At 34.3% G+C, this 25,526-nt stretch overlaps 1 protein-coding gene across 1 annotated transcript in view; it reads left to right on the top strand.

Moving 5' to 3' along the window:
- MIA2 (MIA SH3 domain ER export factor 2) overlaps positions 1–25,526 on the top strand; it is a 104,347-nt gene that overhangs the window by 59,759 nt on the left and 19,062 nt on the right. The window contains 10 exon segments of the mRNA XM_045187890.3: positions 160–206; positions 1,172–1,262; positions 3,370–3,508; positions 6,300–6,401; positions 7,572–7,632; positions 8,517–8,552; positions 11,261–11,328; positions 12,606–12,688; positions 14,333–14,461; positions 18,427–18,585. Of these exon segments, the coding sequence (XP_045043825.2) occupies positions 160–206; positions 1,172–1,262; positions 3,370–3,508; positions 6,300–6,401; positions 7,572–7,632; positions 8,517–8,552; positions 11,261–11,328; positions 12,606–12,688; positions 14,333–14,461; positions 18,427–18,585 (915 nt within the window).

The raw sequence follows: 25,526 nt of genomic DNA, 5'->3' as shown, positions 1-25,526 counted from the left end.
CAAGTTTAGGGCCATTCTGTGTTATATCAAATTCATTATTGTAGCAAGAAGAGGGATTATAAGGCTCTAGTTGAGTCAGTTAATAAAATTATTTGGATGTGTCTTACGGCATTGCAGTTTCTTTCCTAACTGATTGTTATATTTTTGTTTTTACAATAGATAATCAACCAAAAGGAGCTTTGAAGAAGCTGATTCATGCTGCTAAGGTTTGCGTTACTGCATAAATATAAAAAAAAATAAAGAAATAGAATGTGGATTAAACCCATATAACTTTAGTAACTATTTTAAAAGTCCATTTTATAGTTATTCATAAGTGATCAGAATTTTTAGTAGTGTCAGAATTATCTTCAATTGATTTCCTTTTTATAATAACTTCAGAAATTCACATTGTTAATTTTTAGAATTTATTGTAACAAAAATTTCAAAAGGTACACATTTCTTTTGGGTAAGGAACATATTAAAAATGTTTACTGAATTTTTCAGATTATAAGATGCACTTTTCCCCCCAAATTTGGGGAGGAAATAGGGGTGCTTTTATAGTCCAAATGTAGCTTACATTTACATTGGTGAAATATTATGTTATTTATTTTATTAAATATTTTACTACATTTTTTGCTTCAAAATATTTTTTCCTATTTTCCTCTAAAACCTAGGTGCATCTTATGGTCTGAAAAATACAGTATTTTCTTACATAATTCTCTCTTTGAGCATTTTTCTTCCTCTGGTCTCAGTATTTTCCTGTCTCTATTGCCTGATAGTCTATTTTGAGAAGTAAATACTAGGTTCATTTTCTTCTGATTTATCCCTTCCCTTTTCCATCCTAGTAGTGGTATCCTAATCTTCACTGATCTGTGAGAAAGCTTGGTAATATAATTTGAAGATTACTTTAATCAAAACTTAGGTGTTGGAAGTAAACAGTGAAAGTAACCACAGTTTAAGCATCCATCACTGATGTTCTCCATCCCTGTTCTGAAATTTACAACTATTGATGACTTTGCTACCTTTCTAAGATGAAAGCTATGTTGTTAATTCGTACATTCTAGGCAATAATTTCATCAAATTGATAACAGAGCTTCAGAAGTTGAGATGGTATATTGAGATTTTTTTCATGTAAAATCTCATGAATTTTTCATGATTAATATTACTTTTTTCCTTCTCTCATTCTTTGAAGTTAAAAGCTTCTTTAAAAACCCTAGAAGGAGAAAGAAACCAAATATATACTCAATTAACTGAAGTAGATAAAACAAAGGAAGAGCTTACAGGTAGGTAATCTACATACTTTTAAAGTTTTTCTAGCCTTGGCTGGGTGGTTCAGTTATTTGGAGCATCATCCCATAAACCAAAGGGTGAGGGGTTCGATTCCCTGTCAAGGTACATACCTAGGTTTTGGATTCAGTCCCTGATTGGGGTGGGTACAGGAGGCAGCAGATCAGTGTTTCTCTTCCACATCGATGTTTCTCTCTCTTCCTTCCCCTTTTCTAAAGTCAATAAACATATCATCAGGTAAAAATGAAGTACTTCTAATAAATACATCTTCTTATATACAATGGTACCATGAATTGGATCAATTATGGAACGTTCCAGTTTGATGTTTTTTTAACTTCTGTTTCGTATTTGTGAAAAATTAGCCCTGAGTTTTTTGTTGTTGGTAATAACTTGTCAGTTTTCTCCATATTTAGATGAAATTAAAATAATGAATTATTTTAAAAAACATCTTAAGACCATACTTATTTCAGTATTATATGTGTGGGATGGTTTGTGATATTAAACAGTAGCAAATTAAAATTGCTAAATTTTCAAAATCTTTGTTAATTGCAGAATTGACCTTCAGTAGTGATAATATTTTACCGATCTGTTTACTATATAGTTTTCTTTTTTAATGTACGTGCATAATATCTTAGCACATGCAGGAATGATATTCGACCTATAGAACAGAATTTTTTTCATTGAAATATTTTAATTTACTTTTTTGATGTAGTTGATATGACCAACATCCCATTTTGGTGTTTTTCATTTTTTTTTAAAAAAAGGAGCCCTGGCTGGTGTGGCTCAGTGGATTCAGCCCCGGCTTGTGAACCAAAAGATCACTGGTTCGATTCCCAGTCAGGGCGCATGCCTGGTTTGCAGGCTAGGTCCCCAGTTGGGGCCGTGCAATCAATGTTTATCTCCCTCTTTTTCCCTCCTTCTGCCTCCCTCTAAAAATAAGTAAAATCTTAAGAAAAGAAGAATTTCACCATAACCATTTGTATAAAAAAAAGGTGAAAGGACATATTCAAATGCCAATAATGATTAACTTTGAATATAGGATTATAGATAGATTTCTTTTTATTTATCTGTATTTTCAAAAATTTCTACAATAAGTGAACTGTACTTATAATGAAGCATTTTTTGTAAAGGTTGAACAGCCAAAGATACAGATTATTAAAGAATAGATAGCCTTATTCACATAGTATTAGTAATTAGATTATTTTTAGGTTTTGAAAAATAGTATTAACTGAAAAATAAAGTTTTACTATATGTAATACATAACACTGAAAGCCATGGGGGAGTCACTGGAGGAAAAGGTAGGGAGTGAAGTCTGCTTTCAAGGAAGCTGCATTTCAGTGTATGAACTAAATATTCAGTAACTGCCAGAATACCAAGCAAGGCATTTGCTCACCACTAACCCCATCCCTTTAATACAATTGCTTGGAAAATATTCTAAAACTGATATTTGGAGACTATGCCTATGCCTGTACCCTCCTTCCAAATCTAACTTTCTTTTTAAATGGATCATGAAAGAGAAATTCCTACAATTGATTTTTTTTTTTATTCATAACATGGAAGTTTTTTTCTAAACTGCTTTCCCTCTTTGGTCATCACTTACAGTGCTATTTTAAGATACAGAGGATTTGAAACAAAATCGTTAACAATAGAATTACCAAGATATAATGAAGATTTAAGTGTTAGTTTATTGTGTTTTTTTAAATAGGGATGATCCGGTTTTAATAAAGGTAATATCCAATGTTAATGTCTGTAAAGGGATGTTCTTGGCAGTGGCTAACGTTTAAGTTAACAGGTGTAAATTTTAAAGTAACTTACAGGTTTTCTGTCAGAAAGAATTTAGTTTATTAATAATTCATTATTGTTTATTACAATAATTTATTATTTTATTAAAATAAAATCAATATTTTATTGATTATGCTATTACAGTTGTCCCAGTTTTTCCCCCTTTACTCTCCTCCACCCAGCATCCCTCACTCCTTCAGGAAATCCCCATACCACTGTTCAATAATTTATTATTTTTAGTAATTTTTCTCTCTATGAAATGTTAATATGTAAATTGAAATATTTACTCCTTTAATTGTGACTTTTAAAATTTTTCTGTAGAGTGTATTAAAAATCTCCAGACTGAACAAGCATCTTTGCAGCCAGAAAATGATCATCTTGAAAATGATAATCAAAAGCTTCAGCACAAACTTAAAGTCATGACTGAACTGTATCAAGAAAATGAAATGATACTTCATAGGTAATGAAATTTATGTTGATACCGCTACTGAATAGCAAGTGAAATAACTTAAAATGTTGCATATAAAGTTTATGTGATTATCCAAAGTTCTTAGTTTATGATTGAGTTACATTTCATCAATTCATTTAAAAAAAAGTTTTTATTTAGAGAGAGGGGAAGGGAGGGAGAAGAGAGGATGAGAAACAGCCGCGTGAGAGAGAAACCTTGGTTGGTTGCATTCTGTATGCACCGCAGGGGACAGAACCTTCAGCCCAGGCGTGTTGTCCTCACTGGGAATCAAAACTGCAACTTTTTGATTTGCTGGATGATGCCCAACCAACTGAGCCACCTCAGCTGGGGTTCATCAATTTATTTTTTAAAAAGTTATTTGATCTTGAAACACTTTTTCTTCAAGGATGAAATGTCATAAATGATATTGGACCTTGCAAACTAGTTCACAAAATCCTTTTTAACTTCTTATAGGTAATCAGCAAATTATCTCTCATTAAACTTCCTAATATTGCAAGCTAGGTCGGGGAATCTTGGTGGACATCATCATAATTACACTGTACCTGTTAACTCCATCTCTGATATATGTAAAACTGATCCCTTTTTCCTGTGTAAGTTTCTCCTGGCAAACTCTTCCTTGTCGCAGTGAGTGGTAGTGTTATTTGCTGAGTTGCTCATGGCAGCTGATCAAGCTGTCCTTGACTTCTCTTTTTTATATCCCATATTCACACACTCTTCAGATTCTATCAGCTTTTCTGTAGCCTGACTCTGACTACTCTTACCACTCCCGTACTGCTCTGGTCCAGACCATCACACACTCGGATCTGGTTTGGTGCAGTGGCATCGTGAGTGGTATCTCTTTCATACTCTAAATTTCTGCTCTGATTGCCGCAGCATGACCATTCCAAAACAAGTAATGAGTATTGTTACTCTCTCCCTTAGAACCTCCAGGGGCCTTCATATCACACTCAGAATTTAATCCAAAGCTTTATCATGACCTACAAGCTCTGGCCCCTGGTTGCCTCTTTAATTTCAGCTTATTTGTTTTCTTTTTCTCTCACTGTATTATAGCCACACTGGCCTTCTTGATGATCTTTAGCATGCTAAGCACATTTGTACCTCAGGGCCTTTTGAACATAAAAGGGATTGTTTCAGGTGGAAGAAATACTTTTGAGTGCATCTTTTAGGCAAAAATGTGATTGATTATGTTGTAGAATTTTAAGGAGTAATGTTTTAACATTTCAAAGAAAAATTTCTGTGATACTCAAAGCAAGGATGAGCAGCTGAATAAAGTCCTAGCTATAAGTGTGTTGTTATCCTCACCTGAGAACATGCTTACTGAATTTAGAGAGAGGGGAAGGGGTGGGGAGAGAGACCGAGATTGAGAAACACTGATGCAAGAGAGAAGCATAGGTTGGTTGCCTCTCATATGCACCCTGACCAGGGATTGAACCTGTAACCCAGGCATGGGCCCTGACTGGGAATCGAGCCCATGACTCTCTGGTTTATGGGACAGTGCTCCAACCAACTGAGCCACAGAGACCAGGGCCTTTGAATTTCCAAAATATTTTATAGTCCATTCTTACATTTAAATTAAAATATTCACTACTCAAATTCAATGAATTATGACACGGGTTGTTCTTCAGAGTCAATACCGAGTTGATGATACTAATAAAATGTTAAATTAAAATATTTGCCTGCATAGTATGATTTACGAGGAGGTGAGCTGTGTTTACCTACACCACCATCCTTACTGAATGTCCAAAGAGGGGTGTCAAAGAATTTCTGGCCATTTTTAATTTGCAGTCTATAAAAACACTTTTCTTTCATCTTTAAACCAGTTAACTTTTTATGCTTTTCCTAAGACAGTGACTTCTCTTACAACACCTATGAAACAGTTGACGTGGGGGTTGCTGCTTAATAAGCAATAGGTCATGTACTGTGTAGCATATAAAACATTTCCAGTTTCCTTGTGGAATTTCACTTGTTTATCATGTTTATTCCCAAAGTCCTTGAAGAGGAGACACCCATAGGTAGGACTCCAAATGTGAGCTCCTGTGATGGTCAGTATTTCCTGAGGGACCAGTGTTATTAGTGATACTATGTGAAGCAACTTGAGAACATAGTATACTGGAGTCATGGCTTGTTAGCTCTGTGCCTTGGTTCAGTTACTTAGTTTCTCCGTGCTTCACTTTTTTTAATGGTAACCAAATAGAGTTGTTGTTATAATTAAATAAAATAATACATGTAAAAGGTCCAAGAACAGTTTCTGGCACATACTAATAGCTTAGTAAGTTAGGTATTACTATTAAAAAAACTAAAAGTAGTAAGCAGAACTACTACTGCTTTCATTTACTTTGGGTTCTTTTTTTTGTGAGCTGGCCTAGAAGACTAATCACTATTTTACAAGTTAACAATTAACTTAAAAATTACTGAAACAATTCATTAGTTGGTGACTAAATGTAATGCTTCTTTATGTGAGAAGTCTTGGTAAATAATAGTCATAATAATTTTTATTAATATTTACCATGATACTCTTATTTTTATGATGAATTCTTATGGAAAACTCTTGAAACTTTTTGTTAGTAGTACTGTTATTAGTCAAGATGCTTTATAATTTGAATGTGTAATAAATTTCTTGCTAGGAATATTTACACAAGTACTTCGTTTTTCTTGTATGCGATGTTTTTAGTGGGATTATGCAAATTGCTTTATGGAAAGCACCAGTTGTAATATAATTAAAGAGATATAATTGATTATTTTATGACATAGAGTGAAAGAAATAAAACATTTTTGTTTTAAGGAAATTAACAGTAGAAGAAAACTACCGGTTAGAGAAAGAGGAAAAACTTTCTAAAGCAGATGAAAAGATCAGCCATGCAGCTGAAGAGCTGGAGACCTATAAGTAGGTATTAAATGTATTTTACCCCTTTCTTTTTGAGGTGGGGAAAGTATCCAAAAGCCCAATACCAGAAAAAATAATATAGCAGTAACAATAAAAAAGAAAACAATATAGTTTTGTTTCCTTATTTTCATTTAAATGTCTTGCTGTTATGCAACTATACAGAATTTATAAAAAGGGAAAATGTCTTTTTCTTTCAGTATATGAGATTTTATTTCATTTTTTTAAGTTTTTTTAATCCTCAGCTGAGGATGTTTATTGGTTTTAGAGAGAGGAAAAGAGAGAGAGACAGAAACTGAGATAGAGAGACAGAGAGAGATAGACGGACATCAAGGCATCGATTGGGTTGCCTCCTGTACCCTCTCTGACCTGGGATTGAACCCAAACCTGGTATGTGCCCTGACTGAGAATTGAACCTGCAACCTTTGTGGTGTATGGTACGATGCCCTAACCAACTGAGCCACCCAGCCAGGGCAGTATGTGAGATTTTAAATCTGTCAAATTAGTTGTATTTGAATGTGGGCAATCCTACTTTATTTTAATGTCAAGAAAATTATGAGTAGCCATTAATTTCAAAGTATTTTCTCTCTGGTACAAATGGGGAAGAATGTATACAGTATTAATGAATTCAAGAATTATGGCACAGAAAGAAGAGTGAGCCACAGTTAAAGTCCGGAAGAAATGTTTATAAGACAGTAAGTCTACCAGCAGTATACCAGATAGTTGTGATACTTCATTTTATATTAGGAAGTGTAAACTTGAGTTTATTGGAAAGAAGGAATTACCTTGTTAGTCTTATAAGGTAACAAGTAACATTTTATTTTGCCCAGGTCATAATTTCCTAGAATTCTGTTAAGATTATAGACATCTGAGTAAGTCTTCTAAGATCATGCTTCTTAAAAATAAAAATGAACCAATGTACCATATAAATCTTTGCATGACCTTTGGTTTGGGTAAACCCAAGTAGCAGTAATTTAAAGCTTTGTTTTAAAATAGTATTAGGAAAAATTATACTTTAGAATCTCTTAAAGGTGATTAACATAAGGAGTTCTGAACTTTTTTTTTTTACATGAAACAAAGCATTCTAGATGGTTTCATATTTTCAGTAAAGAGAGTGCTTTCTATCATTTCTTAGTATATATTAATAGTAGAATGATTATTTCTTCCCTGTAGAAAACGAGCCAAAGATCTTGAAGAAGAACTGGAGAGAACCATTCATTCTTACCAAGGGCAGGTATGTGTGTGTATGTATTTATAACTTAAAGTAATTTTGATTTGTTTGAACTGGCATCTGTTTTGATGCAGGAATGTAGTTACCTGACTACTTGTGCACCTTTATTGAGGTTTTGCATATGGGTGTGGGACCTTTCTAGGGAACCAGAAATTCTGGGGTAAGAGATCTTAAAGTTGCCATGTCTTCCACATACAGGGTGGGACGAAAGTAGGTTTACAGTTGTTATGGGAAAAGACATGCAGATTGTGATTATTACAACACCTTCATTAACTGTATTTTCTTTTAAATTTTATTTTTGTTTTGTATTTTTTATTTTTTTTAGAGAGGAAGGGAGGGAGAAGATGAGGGAGAGAAACATTGATGTGCTAGAGAAACATCAATTGGCTACCTTCTGTATGCACCCTGACGGGGGTCGGGGGTGGGCAAACCTGCAACCCAGGCATGTGCCCCCACCAGAAATTGAACTGGTGACCTTTCAGGTTTGCAGGATGATGTCTAACCAACTGAGCCACATCGGCTGGGGCTTAACTCTGTGTTTTGCGTACTCACAACTGCTGCTTCTGCTTCACCTTGCATGTCAGCTTTGGGGTCTTACATTCAGTCCGGCTAGTGTCTCTTAATTAGCAACTCATATTATAACTGATTATTGTATAAAATAGAAATTTACTAGACATGAAGTTTAGTTGTCTTTACATTCAGTTTTGTTTAAAAGTATAATAGAGTAGATCATATGTATATGAAAATTTGCTTTAAAATGTTACTTTCAGAGATGCTTGAGTTATTTTGGGTTTATGAGTTATATACTGAATCATAGTGGTAGATGTGAATGTTTTTTACATAAGAAAAGTAGTTATAAATAATACTGTAATGATTTTCTTTTTCAGATTATTTCTCATGAGAAGAAAGCACATGATAATTGGGTAAGTTAAATCCTCTTAGGTTCTTTATCCAATTGTTCTTTTTCCTAATTTAAAAGAGAAGTGTAAAAGGTACGGAAAATAAAGGTAGCATTTAAAAAAATCATTTTCTTTTACTAAGTTCCGTATGAACTAAGTACTTTGTTATGGCACAGTTACTCACAAAATCTGATTTTTCCTTCTGTACTTGGAACTCACTGCTTCTTTGCAAGGAGTTTCTACTCTCTCGGGGGGAGGTGATGTAATCTTCATGGCTGTGTTGTTTCAGGACACTAGATTGCCATTAATTAACATTCTCTGGGCCTGTTTACTCATCTGTACAACAATGGGATTGGACTGAATGATATCTAAAGCCTTTTCTAGTTCTAAGAATCGGAAAATTCTGGTATCTGATTCTCAGCGTTGAATTACAGGGTGCACATTAAGAAAAAACCATCATGAGAAATGTCATGTCAGTCCTCCAGAGGAACTGTGTGAGGAAATCGTAAGGATGCAGATTTTGACTAGTAATAAGAGCAATCTGCGTAACATGGAGAATTGTTGTAAGAGGCAGCCTTTGGAGGACTTGTCCCTAGGAGTCTTCAAGGGGAGGCAGTTTGCACAGTGGGTGAACACACGGGGTTTGGACTCATCTGTTTCGGTGGGCATCCTGGTTCCCTCACCTACTGCCACTTTCTTTACCTGTAAGATAGAGATATCATTAGTACTTATTTCAGAGTCATCGTAATGATTAGATAAGATAATTCATGCAAGGCTGTTAGCCACGTGCCTGACGCATAGTAAGCAAGCACTTGGTATATGTTAACTGCTGTTACCACTGGTGTTACACTGAAGCTGGCCGAGATACTTCTTAGGCATGGATGTGTCTTCGAGTGGAGATTCCAGCTTAATTGGTAGGAAATTAGTTATGTTGAATGTTAATGTCCTTCTCAGCCCTAAGATTTTGTATGCTCTGTATTGAGAGTTTAAGTGAAAATTTGTTACTAAGTTAAGCTGGACTTTGGTTTTCACCATTCCTCAACAAATTCTAAATATTCAGATGCTAATTATTTTTTAAAGACAGATAGGAATTGATGTTCATTAATGCTGTCACATTTAGGCACTGTACATAAAGACATTTTACATGCAAATACATATAAAATGCTGTTTCCTCAGTTAATCCGTAAAATAACTCTGTAACTGGGTATTATAATTCAAGTTTTACAAATAAGGAAACAGCATAATGTCACATTGATTGGAGAGTCAGGAGTCAAATGGGAGATTGAAAATTTGACCTTTTAGATTCTAAATCTTGTGCCTTTTCTGTTACTTTACATTGAATTTCTTAGTAAATAACCACATTGACTTAAGCTAAAATATTCAGAAAATAATTGTCTGAAAATGAAGATATATTTCAGGTTTTATAAAAATACATACTCAAAAGTGAAGACTACATAGAAACGTAAAAAGAAGTAATCCGCAGTATTACTTTCATTTATTCCATACTGTTTTGAATGCATCTACACATAAAAACACCAATGTGTTTTAAAAAATGGAATCTTAAGGGTAAATATGTTCCATTGTAGAAAATACTTAGAAGTAATTTTGGTTCTGCATTGTTAAAAGTTAAATGAATTGGTATTTTATTAACTAAAATTGTTATGGTATAATATTCTTTTTTGTTAGTATAAATTGATTGTATAGTTATATATTAGAAAAAGATTTACCCATGGAATCTTTTTGATAGTGGTAAATATGATTAAGCTATGTTTTCTGTGAATATTTACATAGTTTATTCTTTGACCAGTGAAAGTCAATTCTCACATGTACGTCACAATTTTAAGTGAAGACATTGATAATTATGTTCTTTTACTTGTACAAAATTACGGTTGTAGACTGAGTTAACTTGCCCACCTTTGTATGATAGACGTATTTACCCTGGGATTGGACTGGTTCGGCAGCCGTGGTGTTCCTTACACTGCTGCCTCCCGTCTGCAGAGCCCACGGGGGACTGGGAAACATGCCGCAGCCCATTCCAGTTTAACCTCTGACCACGCTTTCGGGAATAGTACATGTTCTTCTATTTGTTATCAGTGTAGCTTTGTTTTTTACAATATAAATTCTGATTTTCTAACCTTTTGTTAAGTAAAAGCATCACTAAACAAATGTAAGAGACTCTGAGAATATTATGTGTACAGTGCTGTGTACTTAATAGATATGCAGTATGCTACGATCGTTTTGTAAGTTTAACAAAATGGCCTGTGCCTGTATGCTCTGAAATTATTTCAGACCTTTATGGTTTCACACAATTACAGTGATTTTCCAGAGATGCTCACCTTGTTCCATGGCCAGTGCTGCCCTGCGTAATCATCCTGAATCTCCATTCCCATCACCCTAAGCTTGGAGCCTCCTGCCTTGCTCTTGTCACGTCTTTGGATATTTTAGCACCAGATAGTGCTAGTCCTTGACTCTGTTCTAGATAACAGCATCTATTGGCAAGTGCATGATTGAACCGCAGCCTTAGCCTCAGGCCTTCTGGTCACATGAACCTCATTCCCTCTTAAAATTATTCCTGAAATTAAAACTTTTCACATTGAATTTACTGAAATAGATACTTAAGTGATTGTGGTATTTGTATGATGTTTGTATGCCATTACTGAGATATTCATATAATGTATCTTTCATGTTAAGTTTGTATAAACATATGTTTAACATGTATTGTTTTCTTTAAGTTGGCAGCTCGGACCGCTGAAAGAAACCTCAATGATTTAAGGAAAGAAAATTCTTACCTCAGACAGAAGTAAGTATCTTAGTGAGAGTACTTTAAAAACTTTATTCTTAATTGTTATTTTATGAATTAGTTAATACTTTGATAAGGATAAACAAGAAAACTTGCAGTGAATTCATCATATCTAATGGTGAAATTTATTAGTTTTACTAGGAGTTACTAGATTTTTGTTTGAAACTTTTGTCTTAGGTCACTAACAGAAAGAAACTGTTCATAGATTCTTTTACTAAGAACATGTAACAAAACTTAAATGGGGTAGGTAGAGGGAGATTACGTGGGATGGAAAGAGAAAGGATGACTGTCTGTGAAATAGTATTTCTCAGAGTATCAGGATCTTTTAATGGATACATGGATGGAATAAATGTTTATTATTTCTCTTATCCTTTGGTTTTAATGTATCGGGTAGCATTACGTTACAATACAAAAATGGAAAGGAGAATAAAAGTGTACATTGTACAGTCAAAGGTAAGAGTTTTTCTGTGAGGATTATAGCAGTCTTCCCAGAGTGTTATAATTTCTTGCCAGAATGTACTGTTAACATTTTCCAATATTAGTTTTAGTCTTCTTGCTTGCCTTTTATACTCAGAAATTAAAACCAAATGAATAAATGTTTTATTTCAGATCTGATTGTCAAGAAGTAGAAATAGGATTCTTTAAAATGTCACATTTATAAGATAAAGAATTTAGGAGTAAAAGAATAGGATGAGTTAATTGGATTCCAATTTTATGTTGCGGTTGGAATCCTATGGGTGACATTACAATGGAAAGCATTCACGACCCAAAGCCAGGAGCCCTTTGTGTGAATTCTGGCAATTTAATTTTGAATAAATCATTCGAACTCCTAGCCTTAGTTTCTTTAGTTGAAAAATGGTAGTCTTTTAAGAAAATGTTTTAAAAAATTTAAGTAGTTCATTTTTTATTGTACTTTTTCCCTTACCATTGGAAAAACAATAGTCTTGAACTGGTTGACCTCGGAGGACCCTTCTATTTCTAAAATTTGGATTTTGTGATACTGTACTCTTCTATAGTCTGATTTTGAAGAAAAAGCAAAACAATTTCAAACCTCAGCAAAACATCGTTATCACTTGACAAAAAAGCCCTGTTACCCCAAAATAGTAGTGAGGGATATAGAAAGGTATTTTGGTCAAAATGATTTTGAAGGATCTGTTTCTTTTATGCATATATTGATAAAGTGAATAGTAGCTTATATTTGATACTGGCATTTTTCTTGAAATGTGGGTGCTTCTCTTGGATGAGTAACTTAGAGATGTTTGTTCTTTTATTTGCAGATTAACTGAAACAGAGCTTAAATATGAACTTTTAGAAAAAGATCCTTATGCACTTGATGTTCCAAATACAGCATTTGGCAGAGGTAGTTTTTTTAACCCCTTATTTAAAAATACATATATATTTATATATATATATAGTACATACAATTTATGTTAGTGTAAATTTAATACTATTATTTGTAAGTATTTGAGATTTTGGAGCTAGGGTTCTAATCTAGTTTTTCTCAAAATTTTCTAAGTTTCTGAATTTTGTTTTCCTAGCAATAATATAAATACTTGCTGCCTCTCCTTCTCAGTGGGATTTTATACAATGATGTATATTTAGTACCTTGAGCTCTTTGAAAGGCAAAGTGCGGTATTCATTAATTATTTTGGGGGAGAATGAATGGGTAAGGATTGCTTAAGTAGAATAGCGTTGCGACTGTTCACATATTAACTATTTTTTTGTTATGTGTGTGAGTTATAAAAATGGAATTAAAACAGTTTTTAATTACTTAAAATATTAATTAAAAGGTGGGAAAATCTGTGTAATCTGAATTTTGATTGCATTAATACCCTTAAGAGAGGACCAGTTTTTTGGAAGATGTATTTATTATTTCTGTCCATTCAGTAATGAGTTAGCATCTTTAATGATCTCATACTATTCCAAATAGCTTAAAATTTTCAAAATACTTTTGGTTGACATGGAATTAAGTTTCTGAGGCAATAAAAATAAACCATCTTTAGATAGAATCCTGTTACAATCTTTGAAAAGTTATAAAATCATTTTGAGAGTCCAGTTTCATTAAAATGAAAGTCTATTTCTACATTTTGAAGGTAGCAGATTATTATGAATTTCAAATAGTAACAAAGTCAGGAGTAGGAGGAATTACACAGAAAGAATTTTTGTCTGAAATTAGTGCAACAGTTTCACGGGAGAGTAAATAATTCTTTGATCTTTTGTTGTAACTCTAACTTTGATGTATACATTTGTATATTATGTAAACCATGTAATAAAATTTAACATGTTTAAAAAGTATTATTTGGTGGTATTTAAGTTTGTTTGTTGCTATTGATTTTTGATCTCTTGAAACATACCCATTATTTGAAAATGGTAAAGTTTGTAAAATGATAGGGCTCTTGGTTATATGGTTTATAGGTAAAGTGACAATTTTTTAATGAATTAGTATATGTAAATTGGCTTTTCACTGGTAATGAACCAAGTAATTTCTGATGCTTTAGAATATTTTGTGCTTATTTCTCCTACTTTTCAAAATTTGAAACTTTACTCAAATAATTCATGGCCCAACCCAGGCTTCCTGGCCTGATTTAAATTGAGCCCTTCCACGTTACAAGCCTTACCAGCTGAAACAGTGAGGAGCATACCGCCATTAAAAACGACAACAAAACAAACTTCACGCTCCCCAAGTCTTTTGTGACTCCAAAACATCACCGCTATTCTTTGCTTAATATTGTACGGTTATTTTATTTATGTGTATTAATTATCAGGAGGATAATGTTTTTGTTGACTACAGTGTATATTTGGTAAACAGATCTTATGAAATACAGAGTTCCATTATTTAATTCTAACCCATGTTAACAAAACCCAAGGCATAGTCAGTGTTCAGGACATGGATTAAACTTAAATTGGCAAGAGTTTGACCTGATGATAATTATTGATGGGATTCTAATCTGTAGGGTAGCTAACTGAAACTATGAATTTAAACATGCTGTTTTAATTATTCCAGAGCATTCCCCATATGGCCCCTCACCATTGGGTCGACCTTCATCTGAAACGAGAGCTTTTCTCTCCCCTCCACCTTTGTTGGAGGGTCCACTCAGATTCTCACCTTTGCTTCCAGGGGGAGGAGGAAGAGGTATATTGTTTAAACATCTTTATTACTCTAGATTCTTCCTTACTTTATATTTTCATCTCAACTTTTCTTTAAAAACAATCTTTAAAATAATTCTTTGGAAAATGCAGGCATTCCTTGCACTTATTTGTGGGTTACTTTTGTTTGGAAAAGGAGCTCTATGACATCTAAATTTAATATATTTTTCTCTTAGAAACTGTGTTATAATACAATACATTTTGGTCAAGCAATTGATGCATATCTTTTAAAATCATTTTTAACATCTTAAAAACTATATTTTATATTACATAATATAAAACTTCAAAAGGATACATAAATAACAATATAACCTAGCATAAAATTGTATTTTAATGAAACATTAGAATGTAGAATTAAAAAAATTTTTTTTACTTCATTATCATGATCTTTTTATTGTAGAAAATCAAAGTGAAAGAACCTTTATTTTAGTGTTGAGGGATTTAAAATTGCTCTTTTGTACTCAGAGTTTTAATGGGAACCTTAAAAGAGACCTAAATCATTTGTTAATACTTTGAAAAACCAACCTAAGATTCTCTGCCTTATTACTCTTTTATGTATTTTTGAGAATTTCTGGAGCTACTTCAAGCCCCTAAGTATTAGTTTTTGGTCTTTCTGCATTTACATCATCAACACTCACTCAGGTGTTACCGATGTACCTGGAATATTCCTCTTTTAATTTTTACAGATTTTATTTATTATTTTTAGAAGAAGGAATGGGAGGGAGAAAGAGAGGGAGAGAAACATCAATATTAGAAACACGGGTATGTGCCTCTCAAACTGCCCTGTCCTGGGACTGAACCTACAACTCAGACATGTGCCCTGACTGGGAATCGAACTGCTGACCTTTTGCTTTGTGGGGCAATACCCAACCAACTGAGCCACGCCAGTCAGGGGTGGAGTGATCTTTCGATCTCTCTTTTGATCTCTCATCATAGTTTGTTCTCTTTGTCAAGTTGCTTTAAAAATTTCCCTCGAATTTTGGAAAATTTGAAAGATTAGACCCCTCTCTCTTCCAAAATCAAAACTCTTAGGTTTTTAGCCCCAAGTCTCTGTTTTATTGGAGCTAATAGCATCCTTCACCAGTGTCGTGTCCCCGTTCCCCACTTTTTATCAGTGACTTTAGCATACTGAATGTGAGGTGGGCCCAGAAAATACTGAGACCAAATAAAAACAGACTAAACCCACCATAGGAAAGCTCTAATATTCACATGGATACTAGTCATCAAAAGAGAGTAGCATCTCAGAGAGTCTATGTACTTCCCTGCTGAAGCTTGTAAGTATATTTGGATTGCTGTTTTGGAATTGCCTTCAAGAATATGAAAAGATTATTTCTTTATGTTCATGGGATATTCTCTCTTGGCCCATTTATTATTTACATCCTCTTTCCCCATCCTCAGTTTGCTACACTTAGCATTGGTCCTTCCTGCTTCCTAGTCCCACCGCAGATTGGGCCCATAGCCTTTACTTGTATTGGTATTGAACTGAGAGCTCCTGTGGAAAGAGATTGAGCTGCAGTTTGACACTTGGAGCCCGAAGAGAGCTTTGCTTTAAGCACTCTGAGGCAGGGACTAATTTTGAAATTCATGTGTGTGCTGTAAGGGCCCTGAATCTATTTTCCCCCAATTTTTTGCCTTGACCTAGAGTAAGAAATACATTTTATATCATGTTACATTATTCACCAATATAAATGTAATTGAAACCAGTTCCATGAAATAGTACTTATTGCTATTTTCCATGCTTTCTGATACTTTCTATTCAGTTCTATTCCATTTCATTAAAAAAGAATAGTGGTTAAGACTAAGTTAATTTCATGCACCAAAACGGGTTGCAGCCAGCAGTCTCAAAAGCAGTGCCCTAGAAATAAGGGTGTAATTGGCTAGATGCAAACGTGCATCACTTTAAGTTGGATGATATAAGTCAAGGATTGCTTGTAGTCAATTGAATATTTGGAATAAGAGTAAAAAAACTACCTTTGATTTCTCCTCTCCTATTTAAATTACTTTCCTCTCTTTTTTAATTACTTTCAAGATGTGATGTATTTGCATTATTTGCAAGGGTGTTTTACTATTTGTTAGAAAAGCCACAGAAGAATTGAAAAGAAAGTGCAGTGTTACAGCATATATCCTGGTTACCCGCATAAACAAACAACAATTTAAAATAAATTAAAAAAAACAAACAAGCAAGCAAGCTATAGAGGTTTTAGGTAAGTAATCAACAGGTCTTGAAAGAGTTGCTTTGGACTAAGTTTCTATGACCCACCAAAGAAGGATGACCAGTGCCCTTCCTTTTTCCTTTTATTACCTTTTAAAATTTGAAAGTTTGGATGAGATATATGTTTGAATAAGATTGAGTGTAAGGAAAATAATTTGTTTTTAGAGTAATTTGTATATAACATTGGGTCTGAGTGAAAAATTTTACCCTTGAGAAGTTTAAGTTTGTGATTTTCTCCCGTTAGTAAGTCAGTGGGCCTGTACTTGGCCCTCTGGCAGTAAACAATCAGAAGAAAGCCTTTGACTGCCTCACAGATCTGTGCTTCGCTCTAGATGAATTTAGCCTAATTGACTCTTGCACATTTCTTACGAGATAGCTTTCTTCTTTCCTAGCATTTTTCTTCTAATGAACTGATTGATGCTTAGAAGGATGTACAAGCTAGAAGGAAAGATTTGGGGAATTTAATAAAATGTACACCTATAAGGAAAAGAGATAGTTAATCTTCTTACATGAATGGCAGTTTACCTCTTAACTCTACAAAAGAGAGTAGATAAAAATTTTTTTACAAGATTACTATATATTTAAAAAAAGAGAAAGCTTATACTGATTTGTGCAAGTTATCAAGAGAAGGTCAAATTAATTTTTGTTTCCTCTTAAAGGAGGTTCTGAAATGTGGGAAACATTTTAGAAAGACTTCTATTTCAAAATGTTTTTACTTTTTAAAACTGTTCCTTGAAAGGGAATAAGTTTCTATTTTCTGGGCAATATAATTTTGAGAAGACCTCATTCACCCCTCAGGGATGGACAAATGAGGTATTGATATATTTTATTATTTAGTGTTTAAAATAATTTTTACATTTGTTTTTCTATTTTAATTGAATATGGGTTATTAGTCAAGGTACCCCTCTTTTATTAATGTAGGCATGACAGATTTTTTTAATCCAAATGAATATTATTTCGCTTGAAGTGTTTGTCCCAACAAGTGCTGCTGTTTCTGAAACTCTTCTTTTAGACTTGCCTTCAGGGCTATGAGCTCTTTTTGAAGGTAAATGTGACACTTATTGTAGATATTGCTACAAGCCATTTTACATCCAAATTCATCTGCTGGTTTAAAGTTTGTAATCAGACGGGTTAAAGTCATTTTGGGGAGAAGCACAGAGTCATTGTTCCAGCACTGTGATGCGATTTCTTGAGTGGCTCTAAAGTTAATACGATTATATTTCCAAAAACGCTTTTCTAAGAAATACTTTGAGTAGTTGCAGAATTATTGAAATACGTATGTATATTGGAGCTAAGAAATCATGTTCTTTGACTATTGGTAGATTAGTTAAGCAATAAAAACTTCATAATTATTTTATTGTCTCCTATAGGAATCTTTATTTTGAAATTTACTTTCTACTTTTATTTTTCAGACATTATTTATAATTTAAAATTTTTCTCTTCTAATTTTATTGTTATTCAATATTCAATATAATTTAAAATTTAACCACCCATTTTATATGTTAAAATACTGTGATGATAACATTTAAAAACAAATTTTATAAGCAAGTTCTTGTTTATGCACATGGCAAAATTGTCCTAGAAATGGCTTTGGTAGGAGGGAGTTTGTAGTCTAATGTGTCATAATTATTAGAATCTGATTGTTTTCCATTTTAAAAAAGTGTCTGGAATTTATTTGATCAGAGGTTTTAAAATACTTTTTTAGATAAAACAGAATTGTATTTTTTTTCTTTAATTAGGCTCAGAAGGCCCAGGGAATCCTCAGGACCATCCAATTACTAACGAAAGAAGAAAATCGAGCTGTGATAAGTTAACTGATCCCCACAGGGAACCTTCTGACACCGGGTCCCTTTCACCTCCGTGGGATCAGGATCGTAGGATGATGATTCCTCCATCAGGTATGGAAAGAGTATGTAATGTACAGGAACGTGCCCTGTCTTAAGAAAAGCCATGATATGTATTAGAACACAACAGTAACAGAAAGTTCCTCACAAAATAATTGGGTATAATTATTGACATTACTGAAAGCTATTTTATACCCCTGACCCCGTGGAACATCTTTATTGTTTTTGTTGCTTGTGGGAGTAATACATGTTTGTTTTAGAAAACCTGAACAATGCAGAAATGTGAAATTAGGAAAGTTGAAAAATACTGCTATTTATCTTAGCATGCCTGTCCCAGAACTTAGTTATATGACAGGGTCTGTCCAGAAAGTATCTAGTCATATAATATGAAAAATAGAGGCATTTATTGCAGAAGATACAAGATACAAGAAGCATTGTGTTTGGACAATGATTGCTCAGTCCCCTTCAAAGTAGCCACCTTGGGACCTCACACAGTTCTCCCTGTCACCATCAACTGCCCACTGGTATTTTCCTGAATCTCATCAATCATCTGAAATCTCTTCCCTTTCAAAGGTGATTTTAGTTTTCAGAAAAGCCAGAAGCCACAGGATGCCAAATCTGGGCTGTAGGGGGGGCTGAGTCACCTGGGTGATTTGACATCTCGCCAAAAATCTCTGACCAGACTTGATGCATGAGCTGTGCAGTGTCGTGATGAAGCTGCCAATCACCAGTTGCCAGTAGCTGTGGCCTTCTGAGTCATCTGCATATTTTCCATGCAGGAATTTCAAGCTTAACGCAAAATTTGATGCAGATTCATTTCTCTACTAGCTCAGTCATTTTGAATGTGAAGGCCACATAGTACACATGTTCACTCAATGGCGTTTACTGCCCCCACTGACCAGTACAGTGAAGTCAACATTGTTCACACACGCACATTCCAGTCCAGTCTCCTTGGTTGGCAGGTTACGCTGATGTTGAACAAACTGTTCTCGTTATATTAACAGTGGTTGGACTTTTTCTAGACAGACTTCATACATCTTTTAGGGATTTTTGGGGGGAGGGTATGCATTCATGAACATAGGTATACAAATTTCTGCATTACTTAAGTTGCACTTACAGTAACCACACTCTTGTAATTGTCTTGATTGATTGATTGATTTTTAGAGGAATGGAGAGAGAGACATTGATTTTTTAACTTATTTATGCCTTCATTGGTTGCTTCTTGTATTTGCCCTGAGCAGAGATCAAATTCATAACCCTAGCATATTGGGAGATACTCTAACCAAGGGAGCTACCTGGCCAGGGCATAATTGTCTGTTTCTTCCTTCCTTCCTTCCTTTCCTTTCCTCCCTCCTTCCCTCCCTCCATCAAAGAGCAGTTTTTCATTGCTTTTAGAGAGAGAGGAAAAGAGAAAGAGAGAGGAACATTGAAATGAGAAACATCAATTGGTTGCGTTTTTGTTGGCACCCTGAACTGGGGTTCAAAGCCACATCCTGGGTATGTGCCCTGACATTGAACCCATGACCTTCTGGTCTGTGGGAGGACACTCTTAACCAATTGAGCCATATGAGACAGAGCTACTTGTCTTTTTTTTAACTGAATAATGTATCTCAGATGTCTTGCTAAAATATATATATTCAGCAGAAGACTTATAGCAGAATATCCTGAAAAAAGGTAATTACTGTTGTTCCAGTAACCCCTAATTTGAATGTATTTCAAATTACTTAGTTTACTGAACTTTTACTTATGCCCAGTATTTCAGTCATTGTTATTGAAAGTTAGCTATGTCTGCATTGTATAAATTAGTTACATTTAAAACAATATACTATTTCGTATTTCTCCCTGAGAAGCTGGAGAAGGAAGAATATTGTGGTTAAAAATCTTTAATTTCAGGAATTAACCTTTGTTATGGTAGTATGTGTATGTTCTCTGAAGTGATAGTCCTTATTCTGTGGCTCCTGCTTTGTTTGATATCACTAAAAATACTAGATTCATAAAGGTGGAGACTTGTGTTACTTTTGTTCACAACACCTAGAACAATGCTACATATGTTGTATTTGTTTAAGAAATATTGTTGAATGAACGAATACCTGAATCTGAGAAAGCTGAGTATTTTTCCCTACTGTTTTTATATTTAGAAATATATATGCTGTTACTTACAAACTTAACAAATTTAGAAAGGGGTGGCATGGAACATCTTTGAAAGATTCCTTGTAGATGTTTAATTTAATACTCATTTAAAAGTGTTAGGCTGTGATAAAAATAAAGATCAATAAATTACAGCCTCTGTCCCAAGGGACTTGGTCATAAGATTGTGGCAGATGTCATATCTTTACATCTGTGTAGACCTTCCTTCAGAGAATTCACAAGTTATTGGCCCTAAGAGTCTCTGCGTGTGTTTTGCCGATCTTCCTAAAGCATCATCTGTTTGTCCTTGGTTCATCTCTGTCCCACCTAAATAGTCAGTGAGCAGGTTTCTGGGTTGGTTCTTTTGTCATGTATTACAAATTGCTAATTGGTAAATTAGAGCATGAAACAGGGAACAAGAAGACATAGGTATTTATTTTATTATTGCTGTAAATTTCTTGTGTAACCTTGAGCATTTCATTGTGCCTGTCACTGTTTTCTCACCTCTAAAATATGGACATCTGTGAAATAGAGGAGGGATGATAATCTAAAGTAACCCTGTCACGCCCTTTTCTACTTTCAAAATAGCATTTTATACATTTACAAATTGCATATTCAAAATTACCTTACAGTTTACAGCTACATAGGAACTTCAAAAATAGGAAAGTTAGCAGCGATATTAAAGGAGCAAATACCACAGTTGAACTGTGGTGTCTTCCCTGTCCCCTTCCTGGTATATGTAACAGTGCTGTTAGAAGTTGCTTTTGTAAGCATGAATTTCTTAGAAAAATATTTGAGTTTTGTTTTGCATAGGTCCTGGCTTTTTTTTAAGTTTGCTTTAGGATTCAGTGATTTCTCAGATACGACTCCATGTGTAGATGCAAAAACTGTTTCGTTCTAGGAAATGGACATAATTTAGCACTTACATGCCATGGTAATTCTGTAGAAGTTAATAAAAATATTTTTTATGGCTGTGCACAAATACAAGGAGTAATTGGGATCCAGAAAAAGCACACACATGTCAAAAGGGTTGAAAATAGTCAAATGCTTTATCATTTCAATGTTTTATTTTTTCCTTTTGCTAGCAATAGTGTACTAACTTATTTCCTAATATTCATACTTCTACATTTCCAGGCTATGACCCATACTGACATTTGATTTTTGGTTTGTTTGATGCACTTAAAGCGTGTGAGTCACTCTTCTCTAAACCCAGCTAAGGAATACACCTTTTTCAATTTTTAAAAGCTTCTTATTGGGAGGCTTCCTGGTCCAGGTCAAGTAGTAATGTACTCAAATTGGAAAATGTTGACATGAGTAGGCTGTGATTAGCTATGTAAAAACTAGAACAACTAGTAAAACACTTGCTTAAAGAAATACATTCAAAACAGTAGATCATATAAATTAAAATGGAATTCTAAAAGATGTCCAAGTAACTCATAAGAAGACAGGAGAAAGAAACAGAAAAATAAACAGAGGGAACAAATAGAAAAAACAAACAAAAAATGGCAGATGTCAAAAGGGATTGGCACGAAATATTCAAAGCGATGAAAATCAAGGACCTACAGCCAAGACTGATTCACCCGGGAAGGCAATCATTTAAAATTGGAGAAATACAGAGCTTCCCAGATAAGAAAAAGCTAAAGCAGTTTGTTATGACCAAATGAGTACTGCAAGAAAAGTTAAAGGATCTTCTTGAAGAAGAAGGAAAAAGAAACCAGAAACAGAGGAACATAGTAAAAAAAAAAAATGGCAATGAATACATGCCTATCAATAATAATTTTAAATGTAAATGGCTTAAATGCTCCAATCAAAAGAGAGGGTAGTTGAATGGATAAGAAAACAATACATATATATATATACACACACACACACACACACACACATATACTGTCCACAAGAGACCCACCTCAGAAAGAAAGACACACACAAACTAAAAGTAAAGGTATGGAAAAAGATATTCCATGCCAATTGGAAAAAAAAGCTAGGGTGACAATACTTATATCTAACAAAATAGACTATAAAACAAGGCTATTGTAACAAAGGACACTACTTAATGATAAAGGGAACAACCCAAGAGGTTACAGCCCTGTAAACATTTATGTGTCCAACATAGGAGCACCTAAACATGTAAGCAAATCATGAAGGACATAAAGGGAGAGATTGACAGCTATACAGTCATAGTAGGAGATTTTTAAAAAAGATTTTATTTATATTTGGAGAGTAGGGAAGGAGAAAGAGAGGGAGAGAAATATCAGTGTGTGATTGCCTCTCGTGTGCCCCCTACTGGGGACCTGGCCTGCAACCCTGGCATGTGCCCTGACTGGGAATCGAACTGGTGACAGTTTGGTTCACAGTCTGCACTCAATCCACTGAGCCACACCAGCCAGGGCCATAGCAGGGGATTTTAACACCCCGTTGACATCAATGGACAGGTCGTCCAGACAGAAAATTAACAAGAAAATGGTGGCCTTTAAGTGACACACTAGATCAGATGAATTTAATTGATATCTTGAGAGCATTTCACCCCAAAGCAGTGGAATATACATTCTTTAAGTGCAAATGGAATAATCTCTAGGATAGGACATGTTAGGACAGAAAACAAGTCTCAGTGTATTTAAGAAGATTGAAATCATATCAGGCATCTTCTCTGGCCATAATGGCATGAAACTAGAAATCAATCACAAGAGGAAAACTGAAAAATACGAAGGCGTGGAAGCTAAATAACATACTAGACAATGAATGGGCTACACAGTGAGAGGAAGGATACCTTGACACAAGTGAAAATGATAACACAACAACTCAAAATCTTGGGACACAAAGAAAGCAGTCCTAAGATGAAATTTATAGCATTACAGGCCTACCTCAAGAAACAAGAAAAATCTCAAATAAACAATCTAACTTTACACCTAAAGGAACTATAAAAAGAACACCAAAAACCCTTAATGTAGTTTAAGAAAGGAAATAAGAACAGAGAAGAAATAAACAAAATAGAGTCTAAAAAAGGCAATACAAAAGATCAGTGAAACCAAGAGCTCATTCTTTGAAACGATAATCAAGATTGACAAACCTTTAAACAGACTTGTGAAGAAAAGATGAGAAAGGGCTCAAATAAGTGAAATCAGAAATGAAAGAGAAGTGACCACTGACACCAGAGAAATAAAGGATTGTAGAAAATAATCCCCCAAACTATACACCAACAAATTGGACAATCTGTACAAAATGGATAAATTCCTGGGCACATAACAATCTTCTAAAACTAAATCACGAAGAATCAGAGACTCTAAATAGGCAGATTATAACTAATAAAATTGAAGCAGTAATTTAAAACTCCCATAAAACAAAAGTCCTGGGCCAGATGGCTTCATGGGTGAATTTTACCAAACATGCAAAGAACTAACACCTATCCTTCTCAAACTATTCCAAAATGTTTAAGAGGATGGAAGAATCCCAAGCTCATTTTACAAGGCCAGCATTATTCTAATGTCAAAACCAAGTGAAGAAACTACAAAGAAAATTATAAGCGAATATCCCTGATGAAAATAGATGCTGAAATTCTCAACAAAATATTAGCAAACCAGATCCAGCACTGCATTAAGAAGATGATTATCAAGTGGGATTTATTCCAGAGATGCAAGGTTAGTCAATATTTGCAAGTCAATAAATATGATTCACCATGTAAACAAAGTGAAGGATAAAAAGCACATAATCATATCTATAATGCAGAAAAAGCATTTGATAAAATCCAGCACCTACTTGTGATAACTCTCCACAAAGTGAGACAGGGAGGATCATACCTCAACAAAATAAAGGCCATTTGTGACAAACCCACAGCCAACATCATACTCAATGGGCAAAATCTACAAGTGTTTTCCTTATGATCAGGAACAAGACAGGGATGTCTGCTTCACCACTCTTTTTTAAAAGTTTTTATTTATATTTACAGGAGAAAGGAGGGAGGAGAGGGAGAGACATCGATGTGAGAGAGAGTAAGTTGCATCTATCATGCCCCCAAATGGGGACCTGGCCCATAACCCAGGAATGTGCCCTGATCAGGAATCTAACAGGCAACATTTTGGTTCCCAGGATGATGCCCAACCCACTGAGCCACATCATCAGAGCTGCTTTCGCTACTCTTATCTGACATAACACTGGATTTCTAGCTATAGCAATCAGACAAGAAGGTGTCCAAATTGGGAAGGAAGAAGTAAAGCTGTCATTATTTGCAGAAAATATGATACTGCATATACAAAACCCTAATGACTCCACCAAAAACTTACTGGAACTGATAAATGAGTCCAGTAAAGTAGCAGGATAAAAAATAAATATCCAGAAATCAGTTGTGTTTTTATACACCAATAGTGAACTATCAGAAAGAGAAACTAAGAAAACAATCCCATTTACAATTGCACAAAAAAAAATACCTAGGAATAAATTTAACTAAGGAAGTAAAATACCTGTTTCCAGAAAATTATAAGACACTGAAGAAAGAAATTGAGGGAGATAAAATAAGTGGAAGCATATTCTGTGGTCATGTGTAGGTAATAATGATTAACATCATTAAAATGCCCATACTACCCCAAGTAATCTATAGATTCAACACATTTCCTATCAAGATACCAGTGGCATATTTTACAGAACTAGAACAAATATTCTGAAAATTTATGTGAAGCCACAAAAGACCCCAAAGAGCAACAACAGTCTTGAGAAAGAAGAGCAAAGTTGGAGGAATCATACTACTTGATATCAGACTATCCTACAAGGCCATAGTTATCCAAACAGCATGGTACTGGCATAAAAACAGACACATAGATCAATGGAACAGAATAGAGAGGCCTGACAGAAACCTACACCTTTATCGTCAATTAATA

The sequence above is a fragment of the Desmodus rotundus genome, chromosome 7 (genome assembly GCF_022682495.2).
Source record: "Desmodus rotundus isolate HL8 chromosome 7, HLdesRot8A.1, whole genome shotgun sequence".
Classification (NCBI taxonomy): domain Eukaryota; kingdom Metazoa; phylum Chordata; class Mammalia; order Chiroptera; family Phyllostomidae; genus Desmodus; species Desmodus rotundus.
The sequence above is the reverse complement of the archived record's forward strand: the minus strand, read 5'-3'. Positions and strand labels throughout refer to the sequence as shown.